General features: G+C 38.7%; 2 protein-coding genes across 2 annotated transcripts; both read left to right on the top strand.

The window, feature by feature from the left end:
* The first annotated feature begins 1,694 nt into the window (after nt 1-1,694).
* LOC100013869 (keratin-associated protein 4-3-like) lies at nt 1,695-2,693 on the top strand. The gene has a single exon (XM_001365158.3). The coding sequence runs from the start codon at nt 1,735-1,737 to the stop codon at nt 2,218-2,220; it is 486 nt and encodes a 161-aa protein (XP_001365195.2). The 5' UTR covers nt 1,695-1,734; the 3' UTR covers nt 2,221-2,693.
* A 17,843-nt stretch (nt 2,694-20,536) lies between these two features.
* On the top strand, nt 20,537-21,601 carry LOC100014585 (keratin-associated protein 4-2-like). The gene has a single exon (XM_001368827.3). It carries the CDS (start codon nt 20,575-20,577, stop codon nt 21,151-21,153), a length of 579 nt encoding a protein of 192 aa, XP_001368864.2. The 5' UTR covers nt 20,537-20,574; the 3' UTR covers nt 21,154-21,601.
* The last annotated feature ends 1,679 nt before the right edge of the window (nt 21,602-23,280 follow it).

The raw sequence follows: 23,280 nt of genomic DNA, 5'->3' as shown, positions 1-23,280 counted from the left end.
TTCTCTGAAATGCCACTGCATATAAATATAGTACTCTAGGAAGTTAGTGAAGTTAACCTCCAGGTTCTCAGATGGATGCTGATATCACAAGGGTCACCACAATGTAAGCAATCCCAGAAAGGAAGAAAGATGCAAATGTTAGGTCTTTAAAATATGGCAATTTCCCCAAAGTTCTCAAGCTAATGTGTTATGGAAATAGGATGTGGCATACAGTTTGGGGTATCCTAAGTAAGAGGTCCTTATTTTCTCAGTTCATCTAAATCTCAGATAATTCTTAGTGTCACACTTTTCCTTATGCGTTCTTTTCTTTTTCATTCTGCAACTTCATTCCCCCTATCTGAAGCAACCTTTTTTCTTAATGGTCCCTGTGAAGACAGGATTTAGATATCTCCTGATTGTAAGAATGAAGATACTTAGCTCTTCCTTTATTGTGATGATTAAATTGTAAACCCCTGATTGTAACAATGAAGGTACTTAGCTCTTCCTTTATTGGGAAGATTAAATTATAATCCACAATCTATTTTTACATTTTAATCCCCAAAAAGGTGGTAACTCAGTATTTTAAGTAGATCTACCCATTTTAACTACAAAAAAGTGTTAAGTAACTACAAAAGATGAACTAATTAAAAAAGGTATTAAGTAACCCAAAAATGTATCATCTATTCTAACCAAAGAAGGTGTGAACTAAAGAGTGGGCAGTCCTGGAGAAAAGCATCTGCTGTGATTGGTAGACGTGAAATTTAGGGGAGGTGACACAATAGAAAAAGATCTTTTAAAAGAGGACCAGCGACCAGAAGAAAATATTTGATTAGAGGAGATCAAAGAGCTCTCTGACTTGGAGGGGAGACTAGAAGACAGAAACTTGAGGAGCAATTGGAAGACAGACACTTAGACTTGGAGGGAAGACACTTGGCTGTGGAACTGGACCCCTGAAGGAGCTTGTGCAGGAGATCTCAGACTGCTTTCCATTTAGATGGTCACTGTTGGTGAGTGAAAAGCTGACTTAGTAACCCTGCCTTTCTTGAGACTCTTTTTCCTGATTAGGGCCTTAGTATTTCTACCTGGAATAGAGGAAGCTGGAATTTCCCCCACCCCTCATTTCTCTCTCTCTCCCTCTCTCTCTCTCTCTTCTCTCTCTCTCTCTCTCTCTCTCTCTCTCTCTCTCTCTCTCTCTCTCTCTCTCTCTCATTCATTAATATCTTCCCTCTATTGTAAATAAAACTACCATAAATTGCATTTACTTAGTAATTCATTTTGGGATTTAGAAATTAAATCCCTGGCAACAACATATATAAATATTCAGAGTCCAACCTTAATTAAATTTAACAGTCCCCAAAGTGACCTTTTCCCCAGGATGATCATTTTTAAGTTGAATATAGATGTAAACCTAGACAGGAGAAAGTGGCACAAAGAAGCCCCAATGTCTCACAATCACATGACTCATGACAGTTACCTCAAAAATTGAGGAAGGAGGATAATGCATAAACTCAGATGAGCAGTTTGGGTAGATGCTATTATGTGAAGAAAGGAAGTACTTTTGCCATCTACTTTGAAACAAAAACTCATTTAGAGCATTATTTTTTCATCATGCTAAACAATAACAAGGAAGTTTTTTTTACTGATGATGATCATCACTTAAGATGGTATATAAGATGCCTCTGGGGTCAGAATTCCTTCAAACTCAAGTACCTCACTCACCTTGAAAGAAACCTAGAAGCTCAACTCAGCAACACCATGGTCAGCTCCTGTTGTGGCTCCACCTGCTCTGGCCTGAGCTGTGGCTCTGGCTGCTGTGCTCCCTGCTGCTGCCGCCCTGCCTGCTGCCTTAGGCCAGCCTGCTGCCAGAGCACCTGTTGCAGGACCAACTGTTATAGGCCCACCTGCATTGTGTCCACCTGCTGCCGCCCCAGCTGCTGTGGGTCCAGCTGCTGCCAGCCTTGCTGCCGCCCCAGCTGCTGTGTGTCCAGCTGCTGCCAGCCCTGCTGCCGCCCCAGTTGCTGTATTTCTAGCTGCTGCAGGCCAAGTTGTTGTGTATCTAGCTGCTGCCAGCCTTGCTGCCGCCCTAGTTGCTGTATTTCTAGCTGCTGCCAGCCTTGCTGCCACCCAAGCTGTTGTATGTCCAGCTGCTGTCAACCTTGCTGCCGCCCCACCTGCTGCCAGACCACCTGCTGCAGAACCACCTGCTGTCGTCCAGCCTGCTGTGGCTCCTCTTGCTGCTGAGTGAGTGTCCAGATGTACCCACATATGCTCACCATCAACAGACTCCCCTAGAAAATAAAAAAAAATTCCTTTTATTAATCATTATGAACAAACTTCATTGATAAGCGGAGTACCATCATCCCAATTTGTAAACTTCAAATCTAGTTGCTTTTCCATCTTATAGTGTTCATCAAAATTATCTCCTCTGTCCCTTTTCTCCTTGTAGGAAACAATTTTGAATTTATTCAGAATTCTTCTGCCCCAAAACAAATAAAATGAAACCATTTTCATGATTTTGCTCTAGGAATTTATCAAATACCATGACCCTCTAATTGAAAAGAAAGTTTCTTTTTGTGTTTACTTAAAAACCATTACTATCTCATCCTAAGAACTAGAAGGTGAGATTACAATGATGCAATTCTCTTTTTTTGTATTTCCTCTTACAGTGACTGCCTTGGCCTATTATATGTCTCTTTCCAAATAAAAATTAGCATTCTGCCATAAAAAAGAAAGTTTCTTTAGTATTTCTTTCTTATATTTTCTATGTCATTTCTTAAGCGAATATATATCTTCACAAGATGAAAGAGAAAACCTATGAAGTATAACTTAATGCTGACTGAGCAAAACAATAACATGAAAGATGTGGGATTAGTGGAGTTGGAAATAAGTGATTTGGTGTTTGACATGACCTGGGCAATACAATCAATCACTCAGTTCTCCTTGCAACTATTAGACTATGTTTATTTAAGTCCAAGATGAATTTTCAATCTGTGTGATCAGTGGGAAATCATAGGCCTGGCCAAAAATCATGAAATTAATTTTTTAGCTTTAAAAATAATTATTTTTTAAATTTAAGAATAAATTCTATACATTCAAATTTTTCATTACCAGTTAAATACATGAAATTTCTTGATGAATGAACCAAGTCTTTTTACCTAACATCTACTACTAAGGAAGCCATATTGATGCATATAAATAGAAAAGTCTGAGTAGAGGCACATTCACTTTTTATTCCAAGACACTTTCAAAACTGATAATGACAGTGACAACTATGACCTCATAGGATAGTTTCTTCTGTCGTGAGAGCAATATAAGGCACAGAATTACACACACACACACACACACACACACACACGCTTGCGTGCACACACATATACACACCCCAAATGATTTGATTTGATTTGATCCACTTAGTCAGTCATCCTTCTTTGTGTTGTTCAAAGAGAATGGATGTTTTCTTTCTGGAACCTCCAAGAGCATCTATCCTCCCTCAAAATTCAGCATACACAATTGCAATCAGTTAGCTTACTATGTGTTAAACATTCAAAATACATATCAAAAATGAGAAAAACAGTCCCAGACTTCAAGGAGATTTCATTCTAAAGGGACTTACATTCTAACATGTATATAGTTATATATAAATACACATATATACATATATTACATAGATATAATACAGATATACAAAAATTCCACAGAGTGGAAAGTAATATGAGAAGGGAAGGTAGTAGGTAGGATGAGATTATAAAAAAGAGATTTGAACTGAGTCTTGAAGGAAACCAGGGCAACTAAGAGGCAGAGGTGAAGAAGTGCCTGTCAAATATGAGAGACAGTCAGATGTAGGTGGGAGATAGAGTGTCATATTTGAGGAATTGCAAAGATAGCTAAATTGCAGAACGGGTGTAGATGAGTAAAGAATTGAGAGACACTGGAAGCATAAGTTGGATTGTTAAAAACTTAAATGCCAAACATAGGAACTTCTATGTGATTCTAGGGGTTGTAGGAAGATATTGGAACTCATTTATTAGCAGCATTAACACAGTCAGTGCCGGGAGCCATCAAAGAAGAAAATGCAGATACAGAGAGACTGTGTTAAGACAATAGTTGAGGATAATCTACAACTTGGGAACAAATTGAGAAACTTGTAGCCCAAACAAAAGCAAGAATTTTCATCTCCTGATTGTACTGCTGCCTTCACCTTTACACCAATGACTGACTTTCTTGGTGGTCCTATAGATGCAGATGTTATCCTCCATGACTTTTAAAATTTCTTGTTCAGTATGTATTTTAACCAATTATCTTAATCCCTCCATTCCTGCTACCACTGTATTTGTTGTCAAATAACCACCTTTTATTATATTTCCTGTTAATATGACTCCTGATTGGTATGATGGTATTTATGGCATACAATTAGTCCCCCATAGTTTAAGCCTCTCTAAGCATTCCATTGCATTCCCTATTTTGGGTATTACTGCACTCATCTCTGTCATTATGTCCCTAGGCTCTACCCTACATCAAGTCCAAATTGAATTAAAGTCACTCCAATTACAAAACAAAAAATAGGGAGATGCCGGAAGCCATCAAACCCCTCGCTGTTTGACACAGTCACACGTGGAAACCAGGAAAGATATAAACACCCACTGAAAACCCCCTAAGTGACTTTCCTTATTAACATCCCCTTATTATTGGAATTATTATGATTATTATTCTTACTTAGCTCTGGGAAAAATAGATGAGAGCAACAATCTTGCAGACTTAATACAGATGTCCTGCCCAGTCCCCCTGCCCCCCAGAATATTGCCAGGAGATCCCACTTACAAAATTAAACCTAAGGATTCTTATATACCCACTTTGATAGAACCCTCTTTTCTAGGCGTAAAAAATTCTGGCAATTCTGTGCTCTGAATTCCCCAACTTTTATATCTGGATTATGTTGATTCTACCCTCTGACCCTAGACTTAGAAACAATGTTTTGCTGACTATCTCCTTAGGGTTCACATCTGTTGTTAGGTTATATGGAAACATGTATGTTGAGAATGAAAGTGTGTACCAAGGAGATGTGTGATGATGAGGGTATGAAATAAAGCCAAACCTCAGCCAAAAGGGAGCAGTTTATCCTGTGAAACATGAGCTGTAGGTTGAATAGAAAGCTGTGTCCTGTTCCGGTCAAGACGGCGGCTTAGAGAGAGCTAAAGTTCAGATCTCCAGAAACCCCTTCCTTACTGATCTCAAACTGTATGCTCCTAGGACACCGAAATTCAAAACAAACAACAGGATAGATCTAAGGAATCCTCCTCCTGGACCTGGATCAAAAGGTATGGCCCCGGACTTCCGGGTAAACATGGCTGCAATCTAGACGCCACTCATCCCAGCACCTAACGAAATAGACTACATCAAAGGAGCATAAAAATCACCTTTGGAGGAATAGAAGGACTCCCCAGTACTTCCCATTACCCCACAGAGGTGAAGGTACATGAGGTTTGAACATTTCCACACTATAATAAGAAGGAGGTAAAGCTTGCACAGAAACGTGAACTGAGATGCCCTTCCCCCCAACCCCCCACCTCTCCCACTAACCCAAAGTGAGCTACTGGAGCTCTCACTGGGACAGCGAGTGAGTGGGGAATGTCTGTGTCGGGAGGCGGGCACTCCAGGGTCCTTGAGATCTGGGGACTGCCAGGAAAAAACATCTCAGGGTGGTTTCACGGGAGAATCCTGCTCTGACACAGGGAGCCCAGGGAGCCTTACTTGGGGTGGTTGAGCTGAGCATCTGGGTGGAACTAAACACCAGGGGCATACCACGCACTGATTATCTGGGCAGAGCTGAACACCTGGGCAGTTTGGCTGTGATCAGGGGCCCAGCACGCTAAGAAACCTCAGAGGCTGGGAAGAACTAGTCTGAGGCAACATAAATTCACAGAAAACCTGCCCATATCACCGAGACCCCAGACCAAAAAGGAAAGGGCAATAAAACCACCAAAGGGATGGCTCATATGGCCGAAAATCAAGCCTCCAGAAAGAAAGGTGAAAAGGTGACTATTGAAAACTTTTATGGTGGAACTACCCAAGGAAAAGAAGAGAATGAGAATGAAATCCCCCCCCCCCAAAAAAATCAGAACATGCATCCCAAAATGGAAACTATCAACAAGCTCTGGAAGATCTCAAACTGGAACTTACCCAAAAGATGGAAACCTGGAAAGAAAAATGGGAGAAAGAGATAAGCAGTGTGACAGATAAGACCGCTCAATTGGAAAAAGAGCTCGAAGCATCCAAAAGAAGGGCAGACAAAGCTGAAAAGCAAAACCAGTCCCTAACAACCAGAATTAAGCAACTCAAAGAAAGTGAGATCATAAAACAGCAAGAATCAATAAAAGCCAAAAAATTAATGAATTAGAAGAAAGCATAAAATATCTCACTGAAGAGGTCATAGACTTGGAAAACAGAAGAAGAATTGACAACCTCCGAATTATCGGTCTCCCAGAAAAACCAGAGATAAACAATAAATTCGATATTATTCTACAGGAGATTATAAAACAAAATTGCCCCCACATTCTGGAGCAAGGGGGCAAAATAGAAATAGAAAGGGTTCATAGAACACCCTCTATACTAAATCCCCAAAAGACAACCCCTAGGAATGTAATTGCCAAATTCAAGAGCTTCCAAGAAAAGGAGAAAATCCTACAAGAAGCCAAGAGGAGGAGCTTCAGATATAGGGGGGCTCCCATAAGGATCACACAGGACTTAGTGGCTAACACACTAAGAGACCGCAAAGCATGGAATACTATATTTAGAAAGGCAAGAGAGCTGGGTCTCCAACTTAGTGGAAAAGTTGATATCCAAGCACAGAAAGCAAGAGAAACATGAAAAGGTAAATATGAAAGAAAGGGAAAAGGAAATAAAACTTATCTTTTTCTTTAAGTCAAACTCTCTTCTATAAGGACTACATTTACATCAAAATATATATATATTAATCTGTGGGGAAAATGTTTTGTGTAACACTCAAAAATTGTATGCATCATAAGAGTAGTTAGAAGAAACATGCATAGGGAAATATTGGAGCATTAAGAAGATTTGGGGAAAGTGGGAGTAAGGAAAGGAAAAGGGAGGGGGGAACCATCGATAACACTAAGATTTACTTCAAGAAATGGGGGGGGACTTAATGGAATAATCTTTCCCATATAAAGATACACATGGGAAGGAGAGGGGAAGAACTCTCATATGAGAAGGAGAGGAAGAGAGCGTGAAGTGGAATTACTTAAACCTTACTCTCAGTGAAATCAAATCTGAGAGGGAAGAACATCTAGATTCAGTGAGATCCTGAATTCTATCTTATCCAACAGGGCAAGAAAGAAAGGAAAATTAAAGACGGGGATGAGGCAGGGAGTATAAAAAGGGAGGGAAGGCGAGAGAGCAGGGGAAGGAAGCATAAAAGGGGAGGGGCTAGAAAGGGAAGCATCTCAAGGGAGGGGATGAGGGGGACTGACCTAAAGTAAACCACTGGTTTAAAAGGAGATAGCTAAAGAAGAAAGGTCAGAACTAGGGGAAGATATCAAAATGCCAGCGAATCCACAAATGACAATCATAACTTTGAACGTGAATGGGATGAACTCACCCATAAAACATAGACAAATAGCAGATCGGATTAGAACCCAAAACCCTACCATATGTTGTCTTCAAGAAACACATTTGAGATGGGTTGACACTCACAAGGTTAGAATTAAAGGTTGGAGTAAGACCTTTTGGGCCTCAACTGATAGGAAGAAGGCAGGAGTTGCAATCATGATATCTGACAAAGCCAAAGGAAAAATAGACCTGATCAAAAGGGATAGGGAAGATAAATATATTCTGTTAAAAGGGAGTATAGACAATGAGGAAATATCACCAATCAACATGTATGCACCAAATGGTATAGCATCCAAATTTTTAATAGAGAAACTAGGAGAATTGAAGGAGGAAATAGACAGTAAAACCATATTAGTGGGAGACTTGAACCAACCACTATCAAATTTAGATAAATCAAACCAAAAAATAAACAAGAAAGAGGTAAAAGAGGTGAATGAAATCTTAGAAAAATTAGAGTTAATAGACATATGGAGAAAAATAAAAACGGACAAAAAGGAATACACCTTCTTTTCAGCACCACATGGCACATTCACAAAAATAGATCATACACTAGGTCACAGAACCATGGCACTCAAATGCAGAAAAGCAGAAATAATAACTGCAACCTTTTCAGATCACAAGGAAATAAAAATATTGTTCTGTAAGGGTACATGGAGAGCCAAATCAAAAATTAATTGGAAATTAAACACTATGATACTCCAAAATTGGTTAGTTAGAAAAGAAATCATAGAAACAATTAATAATTTCATTGAGGAAAATGACAATGGCGAGACAACCTTTCAAAACTTATGGGATGCAGCCAAGGCAGTACTTAGAAGAAAATTCATGTCCCTGACTGCATATATTAACAAATTGGGGAGGACAGAGATCAAGGAATTGGAAATGCAAATCAAAAAACTCAAGAACGAAAAAATTAAAAACCCCCAGAAGAAAACCAAACTAGAGATCCTAAAAATTAAGGGAGAAATTAATAAAATCAAAAGTGACAGAACTATTGAGCTAATAAACAAGACTAGAAGCTGGTACTTTGAAAAAACAGACAAAATAGACAAAGTACTGGTCAATCTAATTTAAAAAAAGGAAAGAAGAAAGGCAAATTAACAGCATCAAGGATGAAAAGGGGGATCTCACCTCCAATGAAGAGGAAATTAAGGCAATCATTAAAAACTACTTTGCCCAACTATATGTCAATAAATATACCAACCTAGGTGATATGGATGAATATTTACAAAAATATAAATTGACTAGACTAACAGAAGAAGAAATAGATTTCTTAAATAATCCCATATCAGAAAAAGAAATCCAACAGGCCATCGAAGAACTTCTTAAGAAAAAATCCCCAGGGCCTGACGGATTCACCAGTGAATTCTATCAAACATTCAGAGAACAGTTAATCCCAATACTATACAAACTATTTGACATAATAAGCAAACTGGGAGTTCTACCAAACTCCTTTAATGACACAAACATGGTCTTAATTCCAAAGCCAGGCAGACCAAAAACAGAGAAAGAAAATTATAGACCAATTTCCCTAATGAATATAGATGGAAAAATCTTAAATAGGATACTAGCAAAAAGACTCCACCAAGTGATCAGAAGGGTCATCCACCATGATCAAGTAGGATTTATACCAGGGATGCAGGGCTGGTTCAATATTAGGAAAACCATCCACATAATTGACCACATCAACAAGCAAACCAATAAGAACCACATTATTATCTCAATAGATGCAGAAAAAGCCTTTGAAAAAAGACAACACCCATTCCTACTAAAAACACTAGAAAGCATAGGAATAGAAGGGTCATTCCTAAGAATAATAAACAGTATATATCTAAAACCATCAACTAATATCATCTGGGATGGGGATAAACTAAATCCATTCCCATTAAGATCAGGAGTGAAACAAGGATGCCCTTTATCACCTCTATTATTTGACATTGTATTAGAAACACTAGCAGTAGCAATTAGAGAAGAAAAAGAAATTGAAGGCATTAAAATAGGCAAGGGGGAGACCAAATTATTGCTCTTTGCAGATGACATGATGGTCTACTTAAAGAATCCTAGAAATTCAACCAAAAAGCTAATCTAAATAATCAACAACTTTAGCAAAGTTGCAGGATACAAAATAAACTCACATAAGTCATCAGCATTTCTATATATTTCCAACACAGCTCAGTAGCAAGAATTAGAAAGAGAAATCCCATTCAAAATTACCTTAGACAAAATAAAATACTTAGGAATCTATCTCCCGAGACAAACACAGGAACTATATGAACACAACTACAAAACACTTTCCACACAACTAAAACTAGACTTGAACAATTGGAAGAACATTAATTGCTCATGGGTAGGATGAGCCAATATAATAAAAATGACCATTCTACCCAAACTCATCTATCTATTTAGTGCCATACCCATGGAACTTCCAAAACAATTTTTTACTGATTTTGAAAAAACCATAACAAAGTTCATTTGGAAGTATAAAAGATAAAGGATATCGAGGGAAATAATGAAAAAAATACAAAGAAAGGAGGCCTTGCAGTACCAGATCTCAGACTATATTATAAAGCAGAGGTCACCAAAACAATCTGGTCCTGGCTAAGAGACAGAAAGGAGGATCAATGGAATAGACTGAGGGCAAGCGACCTCAGCAAGACAGTATGTGACAAACCCAAAGATCCCAGCTTTTGGGACAAAAATCCAGTATTTCATAAAAACTGCTGGGGAAATTGGAGGACAGTGTAGGAAAGATTGGGTTTAGATCAACACCTCACACCCTACACCAAGATAAATTCAAAATGGGTGAATGACTTGAACATAAAGAAGGAAACTATAAGAAAATTAGGTGAACACAGAATAGCATACATGTCAGACCTTTGGGATGGGAAAGACTTCAAAACCAAGCAAGACTTAGAAAGAGTTACAAAATGCAAAATAAATAATCTGGAATACATCAAATTAAAAGTTTTTGTATAAAGAAAACCAATGTAACCAATATCAGAAGGGTAGCAACAAATTGGGAAACAATCTTCATAAAAACCTCTGACAAAGGTTTAATTAATTAAATTTACAAAGAACTAAATCAATTGTACAAAAAATCAAGCCATTTTCCAATTGACAAATGGGCAAGGGACATGAACAGGCAGTTCTCAGCCAAATAAATCAAAACTATTAATAAGCACATGAAAAAGTGCTCTACATCTCTTATAATCAGAGAGATGCAAATCAAAACAACTCTGAGGTATCACCTCACACCTAGCAGATTGGCTAACATGACAGCTATGGAAAGTAATGAATGCTAGAGGGCAAAGTGGGGACACTAATTCATTGCTGGTGGATTTGTGAATTGATCCAACCATTCTGGAGGGCAATTTGGAACTATGCCCAAAGGGTGATAAAAGACTGTCTTCCCTTTGATACAGCCATAGCACTGCTGGGTTTGTACCCCAAAGAGATAATAAGGAAAAAGACTTGTACAAGAATATTCATAGCTTCACTCTTTGTGGTGGCCAAAAATTGGAAAACGTGGGGATGCCCATTAATTGGGGAATGGCTGAACAAATTGTGGTATATGTTTGGTGATGGAATACTATTGTGCTAAAGGAATAATAAAGTAGAGGAATTCCATGGAGACTGGAACAACCACCAGGAAGTGATGCAGAGCAAAAGGAGCAGAACCAAAAAAATATTGTACACAGAGACTGATACATTGTGGTACAATCGAAGGTGATGGACTTCTCCATTAGTGTCAATGCAATGTCCCTGAACAATCTGCAGGGATCTATAAAATACTATCAACATGCAGAGGATAAACTGTGGGAGTAAAAACACCGATAAAAAGCAACTGCTAGACTATAGGAGTTGAGGAGATATGACTGAGGAGAGGCTCTAAATGAACACTATAATGCAAATACCAACAACAGGGAAATGGGTTCGAGTCAAGAACACATGTGATAACCAGTGGAATCGTGTGTTGGCTATGGGAGAGGGAAAGGTGGTGGGAGGGGGGCCGGGGAAGAAAAGAAAATGGTCATTGTTTTCAGTGAATAATGTTTGGAAATGACCAAATAAAATGATATTTAAAATTAAAAAAAGGTACGGCCCCCCAAAAGCCAGAACCTGAGATCACTTGGATTTAAGGGATAGGCAGAAGGAAGGTCCCAGGTCCAATCCCCCTCAACCCAGAGAGCTGAGTCCGAGGCAGCAGGGTGAACCTAAGAGCCAGCAAAAGGACCCCAAGGCCGGGTATTTGGAAGGAAGCACCCTGAAAACAACCTGAGCCAGTTGCAGGGGCACCCGGACAGCAGGGAAACAGAGAGACAAAGGGGAGCCTGTAGCCCCCTGGATGGATCCTTCTGTCCAAGTCTCAGGGAATGTCCCTGCTTTAAGACACACGCAATCCAACCCAAGGGAAATTAATTCTATCAGGAGCCCTCAGAGCTCTGGGAAGCCTCGGCCCCTCCCCCCTCAGAGTGCAGGCCTCTCTGGCCTACAAAGGCTCTGAGATACCTCGAGGACAGTGCAAAGCCAGGCTCAGAGAGTGGGAGTAAGGCAACGAAGAAGCATCGGGAGGGAACTGAGAGCAGTAACACCAACAAATGGACAATTTGCCTGGGGCTAAAGCCTCTGAACACCAGACAGAGATAAGAAAAGCTAGTCCTCCCCACTCAGATAGAGATGGCAAACAGCACTGAAAAGTCTCAACACTCCAAGAAAAACAAGAAGAAGGGGGCGAATTTGGACACATTTTATGGAGCAAAAATACAAAATACAGAGGAGATAGAAGAGGAAACACAAGCAAATGCTCCTAAACCTTCCAAAGGAAATGGAAGCTCTCCACAAACCCATGAAGAATTTGAATTGGAAATGATCAAAAAGATGGAAGCCTTCTGGAAGCAAAAGTGGGAAATAATGCAAAAGAAATTCACATATCTACAAAATCAGTTTGACCAAACTGAAAAGGAAAACCAGGCTTTAAATGTCAGAATCAGCCAACTGGAAGAAAACGAGTACGTAAAAGAGAAAAAATTAATAAAGCAAAGGCAAAGAATTATAAGAGAACATAAAATATCTCACCAACAAGGTCATAGACTTGGAAAATAGATGGAGAAGAGAGAATTTAAGAATAATTGGACTACCAGAAGAGTCAGAAGTAAACAGCAAACTCGACATCATAATACAAGATATAATCAAAGAAAATTGCCTAGAGATTCTAGAACAAGAGGGTAATACAGCCACTGAAAGAGCTCACAGAACACCCTCTACACTAAATCCCCAAAAGACAACTCCCAGGAATGTAATTGCCAAATTCCAAAGCTTTCAAGCAAAAGAAAAAATCTTACAAGCAGCCAGAAAAAGACAATTTAGATATAAAGGAATGCCAATCATGGTCACACAAGACCTTGCAAGTTCCACTCTGAATTATCGTAACGCATGGAACATGATTTTCAGAAAGGCAAGAGAGCTGGGCTTTCAACCAAGAATCAGCTACCCATCAAAACTCACTATATGCTTCCAAGGGAAAGTATGGGCATTCAACAAAATAGATTTCCAAGTTTTTGCAAAGAAAAGACCAGAGCTCTGTGGAAAGTTCGATATCGAAAAACAAAGAGCATGGAATACCTGAAGAGGTAAATATGAAGGAAAGGGAAAAGGAGAAAAATGTTCTTTTTCTCTTATTCAAACTCTCTTCTATAAGGACTATATTTATATCAATCTATGTATATTAATATGTGGGGGAAATGTAATGTGTAAATAGGGGGAAAAGAAAGACCAAATAGAATAATCTTTCTCACACAAAGATTCACACTGGAAGGGGAGGAGAAGAAAACTCCTATAAGAAGGAGAGGAAGAAAGTTTTTACTTAAACCTTACTCTCAGGGAAATCAACTCTGCGAGGGAAGAACATCCAGATCCATTGGTATCTTGAATTCTATCTTACCCTACAAGGGTAGGGGGAAGGGAAAAACAAGGAGGGAAGGGGGGGAGGGAACATAAAAAAGGGAGGGTAGAAGAGGGAGGTGGGGGACGGAACAAAAAGGGAAGGGCTAGAAAGGGAAATATATCAAGGGAGGGGACAAGGGGGACTGATTTAAAGTAAATCACTGGATTAAAAAGTTATAGGTGAAGAAGAAAGGTTAGAATTAGGGAAGGATATCAAAATGCCAGGGAGTCCACAAGTGACAATCATAACTTTGAATGTGAATAGGATGAACTCACCCATAAAACGTAGACGAATAGTAGAATGGATTAAAATCCAAAACCCTACCATATGTTGACTCCAAGAAACACATATGAGGCGGGTAGACACTCAAAAGGTCAGAATTAAAGGATAGAGTAAGACCTTCTGGGTCTCAACTGACAGAAAGAAGACAGGAGTGGCAATCATGATATCTTATAAAGCCAAGCAAAAATAGACCTGATTAAAAGGGATAGGGAAGGTAATTAATTCTGTTAAAAGGGACTTTAGATAATGAGGAAATATCACTAATCAACATGTATGCACCAAATAATATAGCACCTAAATTTCTAATGGAGAAACTAGGAGAATTGAAGGAAGAAATAGATAGTAAAACCATATTAGTGGGAGACTTGAACCAACCATTATCAAATTTAGATAAATCAAGTCAAAAAATAAAAAAGAAAGAGGTAAAGAAGTGAATGAAATCTTATAACAATTAGAATTAATAGACATATGGAGGAAAATAAATAGGGACAAAAAGGAATACACCCTCTTCTCAGCACCACATGGCACATTCACAAAGATTGACCATACACTAGGTCAGAGACACATGGCATACAAATGCAGAAAAGCAGAAATAATAAATGCAGCCTTTTCAGATCACAAGGCAATAAAAATAATGATCAGTAATAGTATGTGGAAAACCAAATCAAAAATTAATTGAAAATTAAACAATATGATACTCCAAAATTGTATAGTTAGAGAAGAAATCATAGAAACAATTAAAAATTTCATCGAGGAAAATGACAATGGCGAGACATTCTTTCAATCCTTTTGGGATGCAGCCAAAGCAGTAATTAGAGGTAAATCATATCCCTGAGTGCATATATTAACAATCTAGGGAGAATAGAGATAAATCAATTGGAAATGCAAATAAAAAAACTCGAAAGCAATCAAATTAGAAAACCCCAACAGAAAACCAAACTATAAATCCTAAAAATTAAGGGAGAAATTAATAAAATCAAAAGTGATAGAACTATTGCTTTAATGAATAAGACAAGAAACTGGTACTTTGAAAAAACAAACAAAATAGACAAAGTACTGATCAATCTAATTAAAAAAAGGAAAGAAGAAAAGCAAATTAATAGCATCAAAGATGAAAAGGAGGACATCACCTCCGATGAAGAGGAAATTAAGGCAATCATTAAAAATCACTTTGCCCAATTATATGGCAATAAATACACCAATTTAGGTGATATGGATGAATATTTATGAAAATACAAACTGCCTAGACTAAGCGAAGTAGAAATAGAATTCTTAAATAATCCCATATCAGAAAATGAAATCCAACAGGCCATCAAAGAACTCCCTAAGGAAAAATCCCCAGGGCCTGATGGATTCACAAGTGAATTCTATCAAACATTCAGAGAATAGTTAATCCCAATACTGTACAATCTATTTGACATAATAAGCAAAGAGGGAGTTCTACCAAACTCCTTTTATGACACAAACATGGTACTGATTCCAAAACCGGGCAGGTCAAAAACAGAGAAAGAAAATTATAGACCAATCTCCTTAATGAATATAGATGCAAAAATCTTAAATAGGATACTAGCAAAAAGACTCCAGCAAGTGATCAGAAGTGTCATCCACCATGATCAAGTAGGATTCATACCATGGATGCAGGGCTGGCTCAATATTAGGAAAACCATCCACATAATTGACCACATCAACAAGCAAACCAACAAGAACCACATGATTATTTCAATAGATGCAGAAAAAGCCTTTGATAAAATACAACATCCATTCCTATTAAAAACACTAGAAACCATAGGAATAGAAGGATCGTTCCTAAGAATAATAAACAGTATATATCTAAAACCATCAGCTAATATCATCTGCAATGAGGATAAACTAAATGCATTCCCAATAAGATCAGGAGTGAAACAAGGATGCCCATTAATTCCTCTACTATTTGACATTGTACTAGAAACACTAGCAGTAGCAATTAGAGAAGAAAAAAAAATTGAAGGCATCAAAATAGGCAAGGAGGTACCAAGTTACCGCTCTTTGAAGATGACATGATGGTCTACTTACAGAATCCTAGAGATTCAACCAAAAGCTAATTGAAATAATCAACAACTTTAGCAAAGTTGCAGGATACAAAATAAACCCATAAGTTTATTTTGTCATCAGTCATCAGCATTTCTATATATCTCCAACACAGCTCAGCAGCAAAAACTAGAAAGAGAAATCCCATTCAAAATCACCTTAGACAAAATAAAATACCTAGGAATCTATTTCCCGAGACAAACACAGGAACTATACGAACACAACTACAAAACACTCTCCACACAATTAAAACTAGACTTGAGCAATTGAAAAAACATTAACTGCTCATGGATAGGACAAGCCAATATAATAAAAATGAATATCCTACCCAAACTTATTTATCTATTTACTGCCATACCTATTGAACTCCCCAAAAATTTCTTTACTGATTTTGAAAAAAATATAACATCGTTCATTTGGAATAACAAAGGATCAAGGATATCCAGGGAAATAATGAAAAAAAAAACCGCAAAGGAAGGGGGTCTTGCAGTCCCCGACCTCAAACTATATTACAAAGCAGCAGTCATCAAAACAATTTGGTACTGGCTAAGAGACAGAAAGGAGGATCAGTGGAATAGACTGGGGGAAAGCGACCTCAGCAAGACAGTATACGATAAACCCAAAGATCCCAGCTTTTCGGTCAAAAATCCAATATTCGATAAAAACTGCTGGGAAAATTGGAGGACAGTGTGGGAGAGATTAGGAATTGATCAACACCTCACACCCTACAACAAGATAAATTCAAAATGGGTGAATGACTTAAACATAAAGAAGGAAACCATAAGTAAATTGGGTAAACACATAATAGTATACATGTCAGACCTTTGGGAGGAGAAAGACTTTAAAACCAAGCAAGACATAGAAAGAATCACAAAATGTGAAATAAATAATTTTGACTACATCAAACTAAAAAGCTTTTGTACAAACAAAACCAATATAACTAAAATCAGAAGGGAAACAACAAATTGGGGAAAAATCTCCATAGAAACCTCTGACAAAGGGTTAATTATTCAAATTTATAAAAACCTAAATAAATTGTACAAAAAATCAAGCCATTCTCCAATTGATAAATGGGTAAGGGACATGGATAGGCAGTTTTCAGATAAGGAAATCAAAACTATTAATAAGCACATGAGGAAGTGTTCTAAATCTCTTATAATCAGAGAGATGCAAATCAAAACAACTCTGAGGTATCACCTCACACCTAGCAGATTGGCTAACATGACAGCAGAGGAAAGCAGTGAATGGTGGAGGGGATGTGGAAAAGTAGGGACATTAATTCATTGTGTGAGATTTAAAATGGTTGAGGTCTTAAACTGTAGTGATTTAAAATAGTGGAAGATATAAATTGTGATAGATATAAGAAAGGGTGAGTAAATTTGACCACAGAAGTATGTTTCACTACAGTGTCTTGGGTTTTAAAATAAATTTAAGGTGGTCGCCAGGGAAATATTCCCAATTATTCAAATATCCAAGTTAATTGGGTTTTATAGAGATTTTAATTAAAAATACAATGAGTAATCAAAGAAAGAGAGAGAGAGAGAGAGAGAGAGAGAGAGAGAGTAAGAAAGGAATAAGTATGAAGGGCCTCAAGCCAATATGGCCTAGACCTGAGTCTTAAAAGAGAAATCAGTCAGTTTTTTAACACTCACCACAAGGTCTGACTAAACAAGGATTCTAGTAACACCAGGCCAGCTCCATCTCAGCTGACTTCACCAGAGAGCCTTCCAGCCAGAGACTGTTCCAAAGGGCCTCTCTCCAGAGCCTCCAGAAGGACAGAGTCCCCTTAGAAGAGCTCCAGGGAGACCTCCTTAGAGATTGTCCTCCAAGAGCTTCCCTTCTCCAGAGCCTCTCTCAAGAGATTCTTCCCAAGTGGTCCTCATCAGAGATTCTCCAAAAGGATTTCTCCAAAAGGATATATATATATATATATATATATATATATATATATATATATATATATATATCTCAAGAGATTCGGCTTTTTCTTATATAGGGGTTTTTCTCCCATGTCACCTCCCCTAAGCCTCTACATCTACCAATCACTGTAGACGCTTTCCAAAGGACTGCCCATCTAAATTCCTGCTAAGTCAACCAAGATCCTCTGTAAGTCTGAAGAAGAGAAAACACAGCTGAGTTGGGTACCCTTTTAGGTACCTAGCATCTCATTGTATCAATTCTAAAAACAGGTCTGGCTCAAAGAACTCCTTGCTGCACCATAAGCATGGATCCAAGTACTTTCTTTGTTTAGCAATGAGTTTTCTCCCCTAAAGCAGTCTTAAGTATGGGTGGAGTAGAGGTCCTCCCATTTCTGATCCTGGCGAGTTCTCACATCAAAATGGGAAATGTTTCTCAGTAGGGAATTTGTTCCAATTAAGAATTCCCTGATGGGGAAATTTTTAACATTCACAAGTCTGAGAGATTTCAAGATTTACAATTGCTGGTGGAGTTGTGAACTGATCCAACCATTCTGGAGGGCAATTTTGAACTATGCCCAAAAGGTGATAAAAGAAAGTCTACCCTTTGATCCAGCCATAGCACTGCTGGGTTTGAACCCCAAAGAGATAATAAGGAAAAAGACTTGTACAAGAATATTCATAGCTGCACTCTTTGTGGTGGCCAAAAATTGGAAAAAGTGGGGATGCCCATCAATTGGGGAATGGCTGAACAAATTGTGGTATATGTTGGTGATGGAATACTATTGTGATAAAAGGAATACTAAAGTGGAGGAATTCCATGGAGACTGGAACGACCTCCAGGAAGTGATGCAGAGTGAAAGGAGCAGAACCAGGAGAACATTGTACACAGAGACTAATACACTGTGGTATATTCGAACGTAATGGACTTCTCCATTAGTAGTGGTGTAATGTCCCTGAACAATCTGCAGGGATCTAGGAGAAAAACACTATCCATAAGCAGTGGACAAACTGTGGGAGTAGAAACACCGAGGAAAAGCAACTGCTTGACTACAGCAGTTGAGGGGACATGACAGAGGAGAGACTAAAGGAACACTCTAATGCAAATACTAACAACATGGCAATGGGTTCGAATCAAGAACACATGTGATACCCAGTGGAATCATGCGTTGGCTATGGGATGTTGGGGGGGAGGAAAAGAAAATGATCTTTGTCTTTAATGAATAATGCTTGGAAATGATCAAATAATATATTATTTTTTAAAAAAAGAAAGCAGTGTCCTCTCCATCATTCCGCCAACACCATCCCACCTCTAATACCCCATCCTCTGTGGGAGGCTGTACCACCCCACAGCAAGTCAGATCTAGCCTTTAGAAAATTAAATTTTGTACCTTCTCATAATGTTTTCTTATGGGCTTTGCAATGTGACTAAAGTTCTTTCCTAAATACATACCTAAATTCAAGAATATTTAATATTATTCTGTGGCCTAAGAGATCCAAAAAGTATCAAGGAGAAGAGAATGATCATCAGTGTCAAAGGCTGCAGAGAAGTCAAAAGGAATGAGGATTGAAAAGGCCTTTGGATTTGACAAGAAAGAGATCATCAGTAATGTTGGAGAGATCACTTTCAGCCACAAGTACTAATGCTTCTCTCTCTGCCTTGGAATTGTGATGAGGCCCCTGCTGCCTTGAGCAGGACCACAGGCATTCACTCCTCTACCATGAAACTAAAATCTAGAACTGCATATGGGCAATATAGTTGCTAAACAGGCACTGTTGACCCAGTACCAGCAAAGAGTCGCCTGTAATATGTTTTTGACCAGTTGTCCAACCTCCACTCCCTTACTGTCCCTGGGCTGAAAGTTTCTGAACCTGTTGCTGCCTACTCCACCTTTCATGCTGCTGCCACATATATGCCATGCTGGCCAAACAATCCTAGTACCAGTCTCAAGATACCATATCCTTAACTAAATGTTAACTTCTCAATTCTACTTTTATCTTCAAAAGTCTCTAACATCAATCATGAATAAAAATGACATCTGTTCCACCGTATACCTTGCTAGGATTCCATTCTGACTTTCTTGATATCATTTCTCTCCTATGAGTCACCAGAAGTGGATATTGATTACCAGAACTGACAAATCTGAGGAGACATTTGACCCATCTTTAGCTATGGCCTCTAGGAAGAAAGCAGATTTTTTCAATATTCATACAGGACAACAATTTTTATTTATATTTTGGATGGCACTATAGCCTCTGTGATTTGATTAATTTAAAAGTTCCATGTAACATATATGATACAATTTCCCACTCCTGACTTCAAAGTTTCCTCAGCACTTATGAATGAAACCCGCTATGACTCATAGAATGATGCACAGAAAACAGAAAGGTAAAATATACTCAAACAGGAAGGTCAAGCTGTCACATGACTAACCAAAAGTTAAAATAAAGAGAGAAATTTGCAAAGTCATTGAGATGAAAATATAATTGGTGATCTTAAAAGGAGGAAAGAAAATTAATGAGATGATGATGAATCCCAAAAGATAAAGGATAAAGGACTTTATTTAATGAGCAAAATCAATTATTTAATCTGTTGTTTTCTTTTTCATTATAATCAACAATAATAAGGAAATGGTCTACAACTGACTACAACAATTATTCATGAGGGTATATAAGAGGCTGTGGGGCAAGAAGTTTTTCATACTCCACATCCTCATTAGCACTCTCCTTGAAACAAACCTGAAAGATCCTTCCACTGACACCATGGTCAACTCTTGTTGTGGCTCCGTCTGCTCTGACCTGAGCTGTGGCCAGGACCTCTGTCAAGAGACCTGCTGTGCTCCCAGCTGTTGCAGACCAAACTGCTGCCAGTCTGTGTGCTGCCAACCAAGCTGCTGCCAAACTACTTGCTGCCGCCCAACTTGCTGTGTGTCCAGCTGCTGCCAGCCCTGCTGCCGCCCCACTTGTTGTCGGCCAGCCTGTTGCCAGACCACTTGCTGCCGCCCCAGCTGCTGCCGCCCCAGCTGCTGCAGACCAAGGTGCTGCCACTCTGTTTGCTGCCAACCTACTTGCTGCCGCCCTTCCTGCTGCCAGACCACTTGTTGCCACACAACTTGCTGTCGCCCCAGCTGCTGTGTGTCCAGCTGCTGCCGCCCCAGCTGCTGTGTGACTAGCTGCTGCCGCCCTTGCTGCCGCCCCAGCTGCTGTGTGTCCAGCTGCTGCCGCCCCAGCTGCTGTGGGTCCAGCTGCTGCCAGCCCTGTTGCAGACCTACTTGCTGCCAGACCACCTGCTGTAGAACCACCTGTTGCCACCCAGCCTGCTGTGGCTCCTCCTGTTGCTGAACCCCCAGCCCTCTAGCCATCTTGCCATCAGTTGTGGCTTTTATAGGAAACACACAGATTTCTGTTCATCTATGAGATACTCTCACAGGGAGAGCATCTTGACACCAATCTACTCTGAGACAACTATGAAAAACTAAATCCATTTTCTGGATAAGTGGAACCTGATTACATTTCCCCCCCTCTTTCAATTATGGACTATCAATGTTGAATGTGGTGATTAAAAAGGGAACTACTTCCACCAGCTCTGTGCCCTCTAGTTGGCATTCAAAAGCTATAGCAACGTGCTATCATGGAAGATCAGAATAAAAACATTTCTTCCCAGCATTTTTCATAAACTAGACACAGATTCAAGAAGATCAATAAAACAGAAAATGTTCATTCTAGATTTACAGAAATCTTAACTTTTTCATTCGTTATTGCTTATGTGTTTCCTAATAAAAATATTACTTTTCCAGAATTGAAATGCAGTATGTTCTTCTGATTTCATAAAATAGTTCTACATTTGAAGTCATTCCCTGCACATACAGGATATGTTCTCATATTTCTTTGATATGGGAGAATTAAACCAGAAAAGTAATATTTCTATTACTCTGTCCATTGTTCACTTTACTTTGCATAAGTTCATATAAATCTTTCCAGATTTTTCTACAATCATCCTCTTCTTTTTAATTTTAATACAATGTTATTTAATCACACAACTCATTCAACCATTACCCAATTAATGAACATCCTCTCATTTTTCTAATTCATCGCCACAACTAAATGAATTGCTTTCAATATTTTTCTAAGTATGGGTCTCCTTATTTTCCTTTAATTGCTTTGGACCTAGTAGCAGTATTGTTAGGTAAAAGTTTATACATAAATTTATACCCTTTGGCCATATTTTACTGCTCTCTCTTAATAATTATTAATGTGCAGAGGTCAACAAATGAAGATGATAAGCATTTATTAAACACCATGTTTTAGTCACTGTGCTAAGCACAAAGGAGAATAAAAAAGTGAAGCAAAAAAGCAATTCTTTCCCCTAAGTATCTCACATTCTAATGGAGGAGATGATTGACAACTATTTCTTTTTTTTTTAATTTTAAACATTATTTTATTTGGTCATTTCCATACATTATTCACTGGAAACAAAGATCATTTTCTTTTCCTCCCCTCACCCCCTCCCACCACCTTTCCCTCTCCCATAGCCAACACACGATTCCACTGGTTATCACATGTGTTCTTGACTCAAACCCATTTCCCTGTTGTTGGTATTTGTATTATAGTGTTCATGTAGAGTCTCTCCTCAGTCATATCCCCTCCAACCCTGTAGTCAAGCAGTTGCTTTTCATCGGTGTTTTTACTCCCACAGTTTATCCTCTGCTTGTGGATAGTATTTTTTAGATCCCTGCAGATTGTTCAGAGACATTGCATTGACACTAATGGAGAAGTCCATCACCTTCGATTGTACCACAATGTATCAGTCTATGTATACAATGTTTTTTTGGTTCTGCTCCATTTGCTCTGCATCACTTCCTGGTGGTTGTTCCAGTCTCCATGGAATTCCTCTACTTTATTATTCCTTTTAGCACAATAGTATTCCATCACCAACATATACCACAATTTGTTCAGCCATTCCCCAATTAATGGGCATCCCCACGTTTTCCAATTTTTGGCCACCACAAAGAGTGAAGCTATGAATATTCTTGTACAAGTCTTTTTCCTTATTATCTCTTTGGGGTACAAACCCAGCAGTGCTATGGCTGGATCAAAGGGCAGACAGTCTTTTATCACCCTTTGGGCATAGTTCCAAATTGCCCTCCAGAATGGTTGGATCAATTCACAAATCCACCAGCAATGAATTAGTGTCCCCACTTTGCCACATCCCCTCCAGCATTCATTACTTTCCATAGCTGTCATGTTAGCCAATCTGCTAGGTGTGAGGTGATACCTCAGAGTTGTTTTGATTTGCATCTCTCTGATTATAAGAGATGTAGAGCACTTTTTCATGTGCTTATTAATAGTTTTGATTTCTTTGGCTGAGAACTGCCTGTTCATGTCCCTTGCCCATTTGTCAATTGGAAAATGGCTTGATTTTTTGTACAATTGATTTAGTTCTTTATAAATTTGATAATAAAACCTTTG

The sequence above is a fragment of the Monodelphis domestica genome, chromosome 2 (genome assembly GCF_027887165.1).
Source record: "Monodelphis domestica isolate mMonDom1 chromosome 2, mMonDom1.pri, whole genome shotgun sequence".
NCBI lineage: Eukaryota > Metazoa > Chordata > Mammalia > Didelphimorphia > Didelphidae > Monodelphis > Monodelphis domestica.
This window is presented reverse-complemented; position numbering and strand designations above follow the sequence as displayed.

Excerpts from the sequence above, each read along its gene's own strand:
- LOC100013869 (XM_001365158.3), top strand. The coding sequence starts at position 1,735 with ATGGTCAGCTCCTGTTGTGGCTCCACCTGCTCTGGCCTGAGCTGTGGC.
- LOC100014585 (XM_001368827.3), top strand. The coding sequence starts at position 20,575 with ATGGTCAACTCTTGTTGTGGCTCCGTCTGCTCTGACCTGAGCTGTGGC.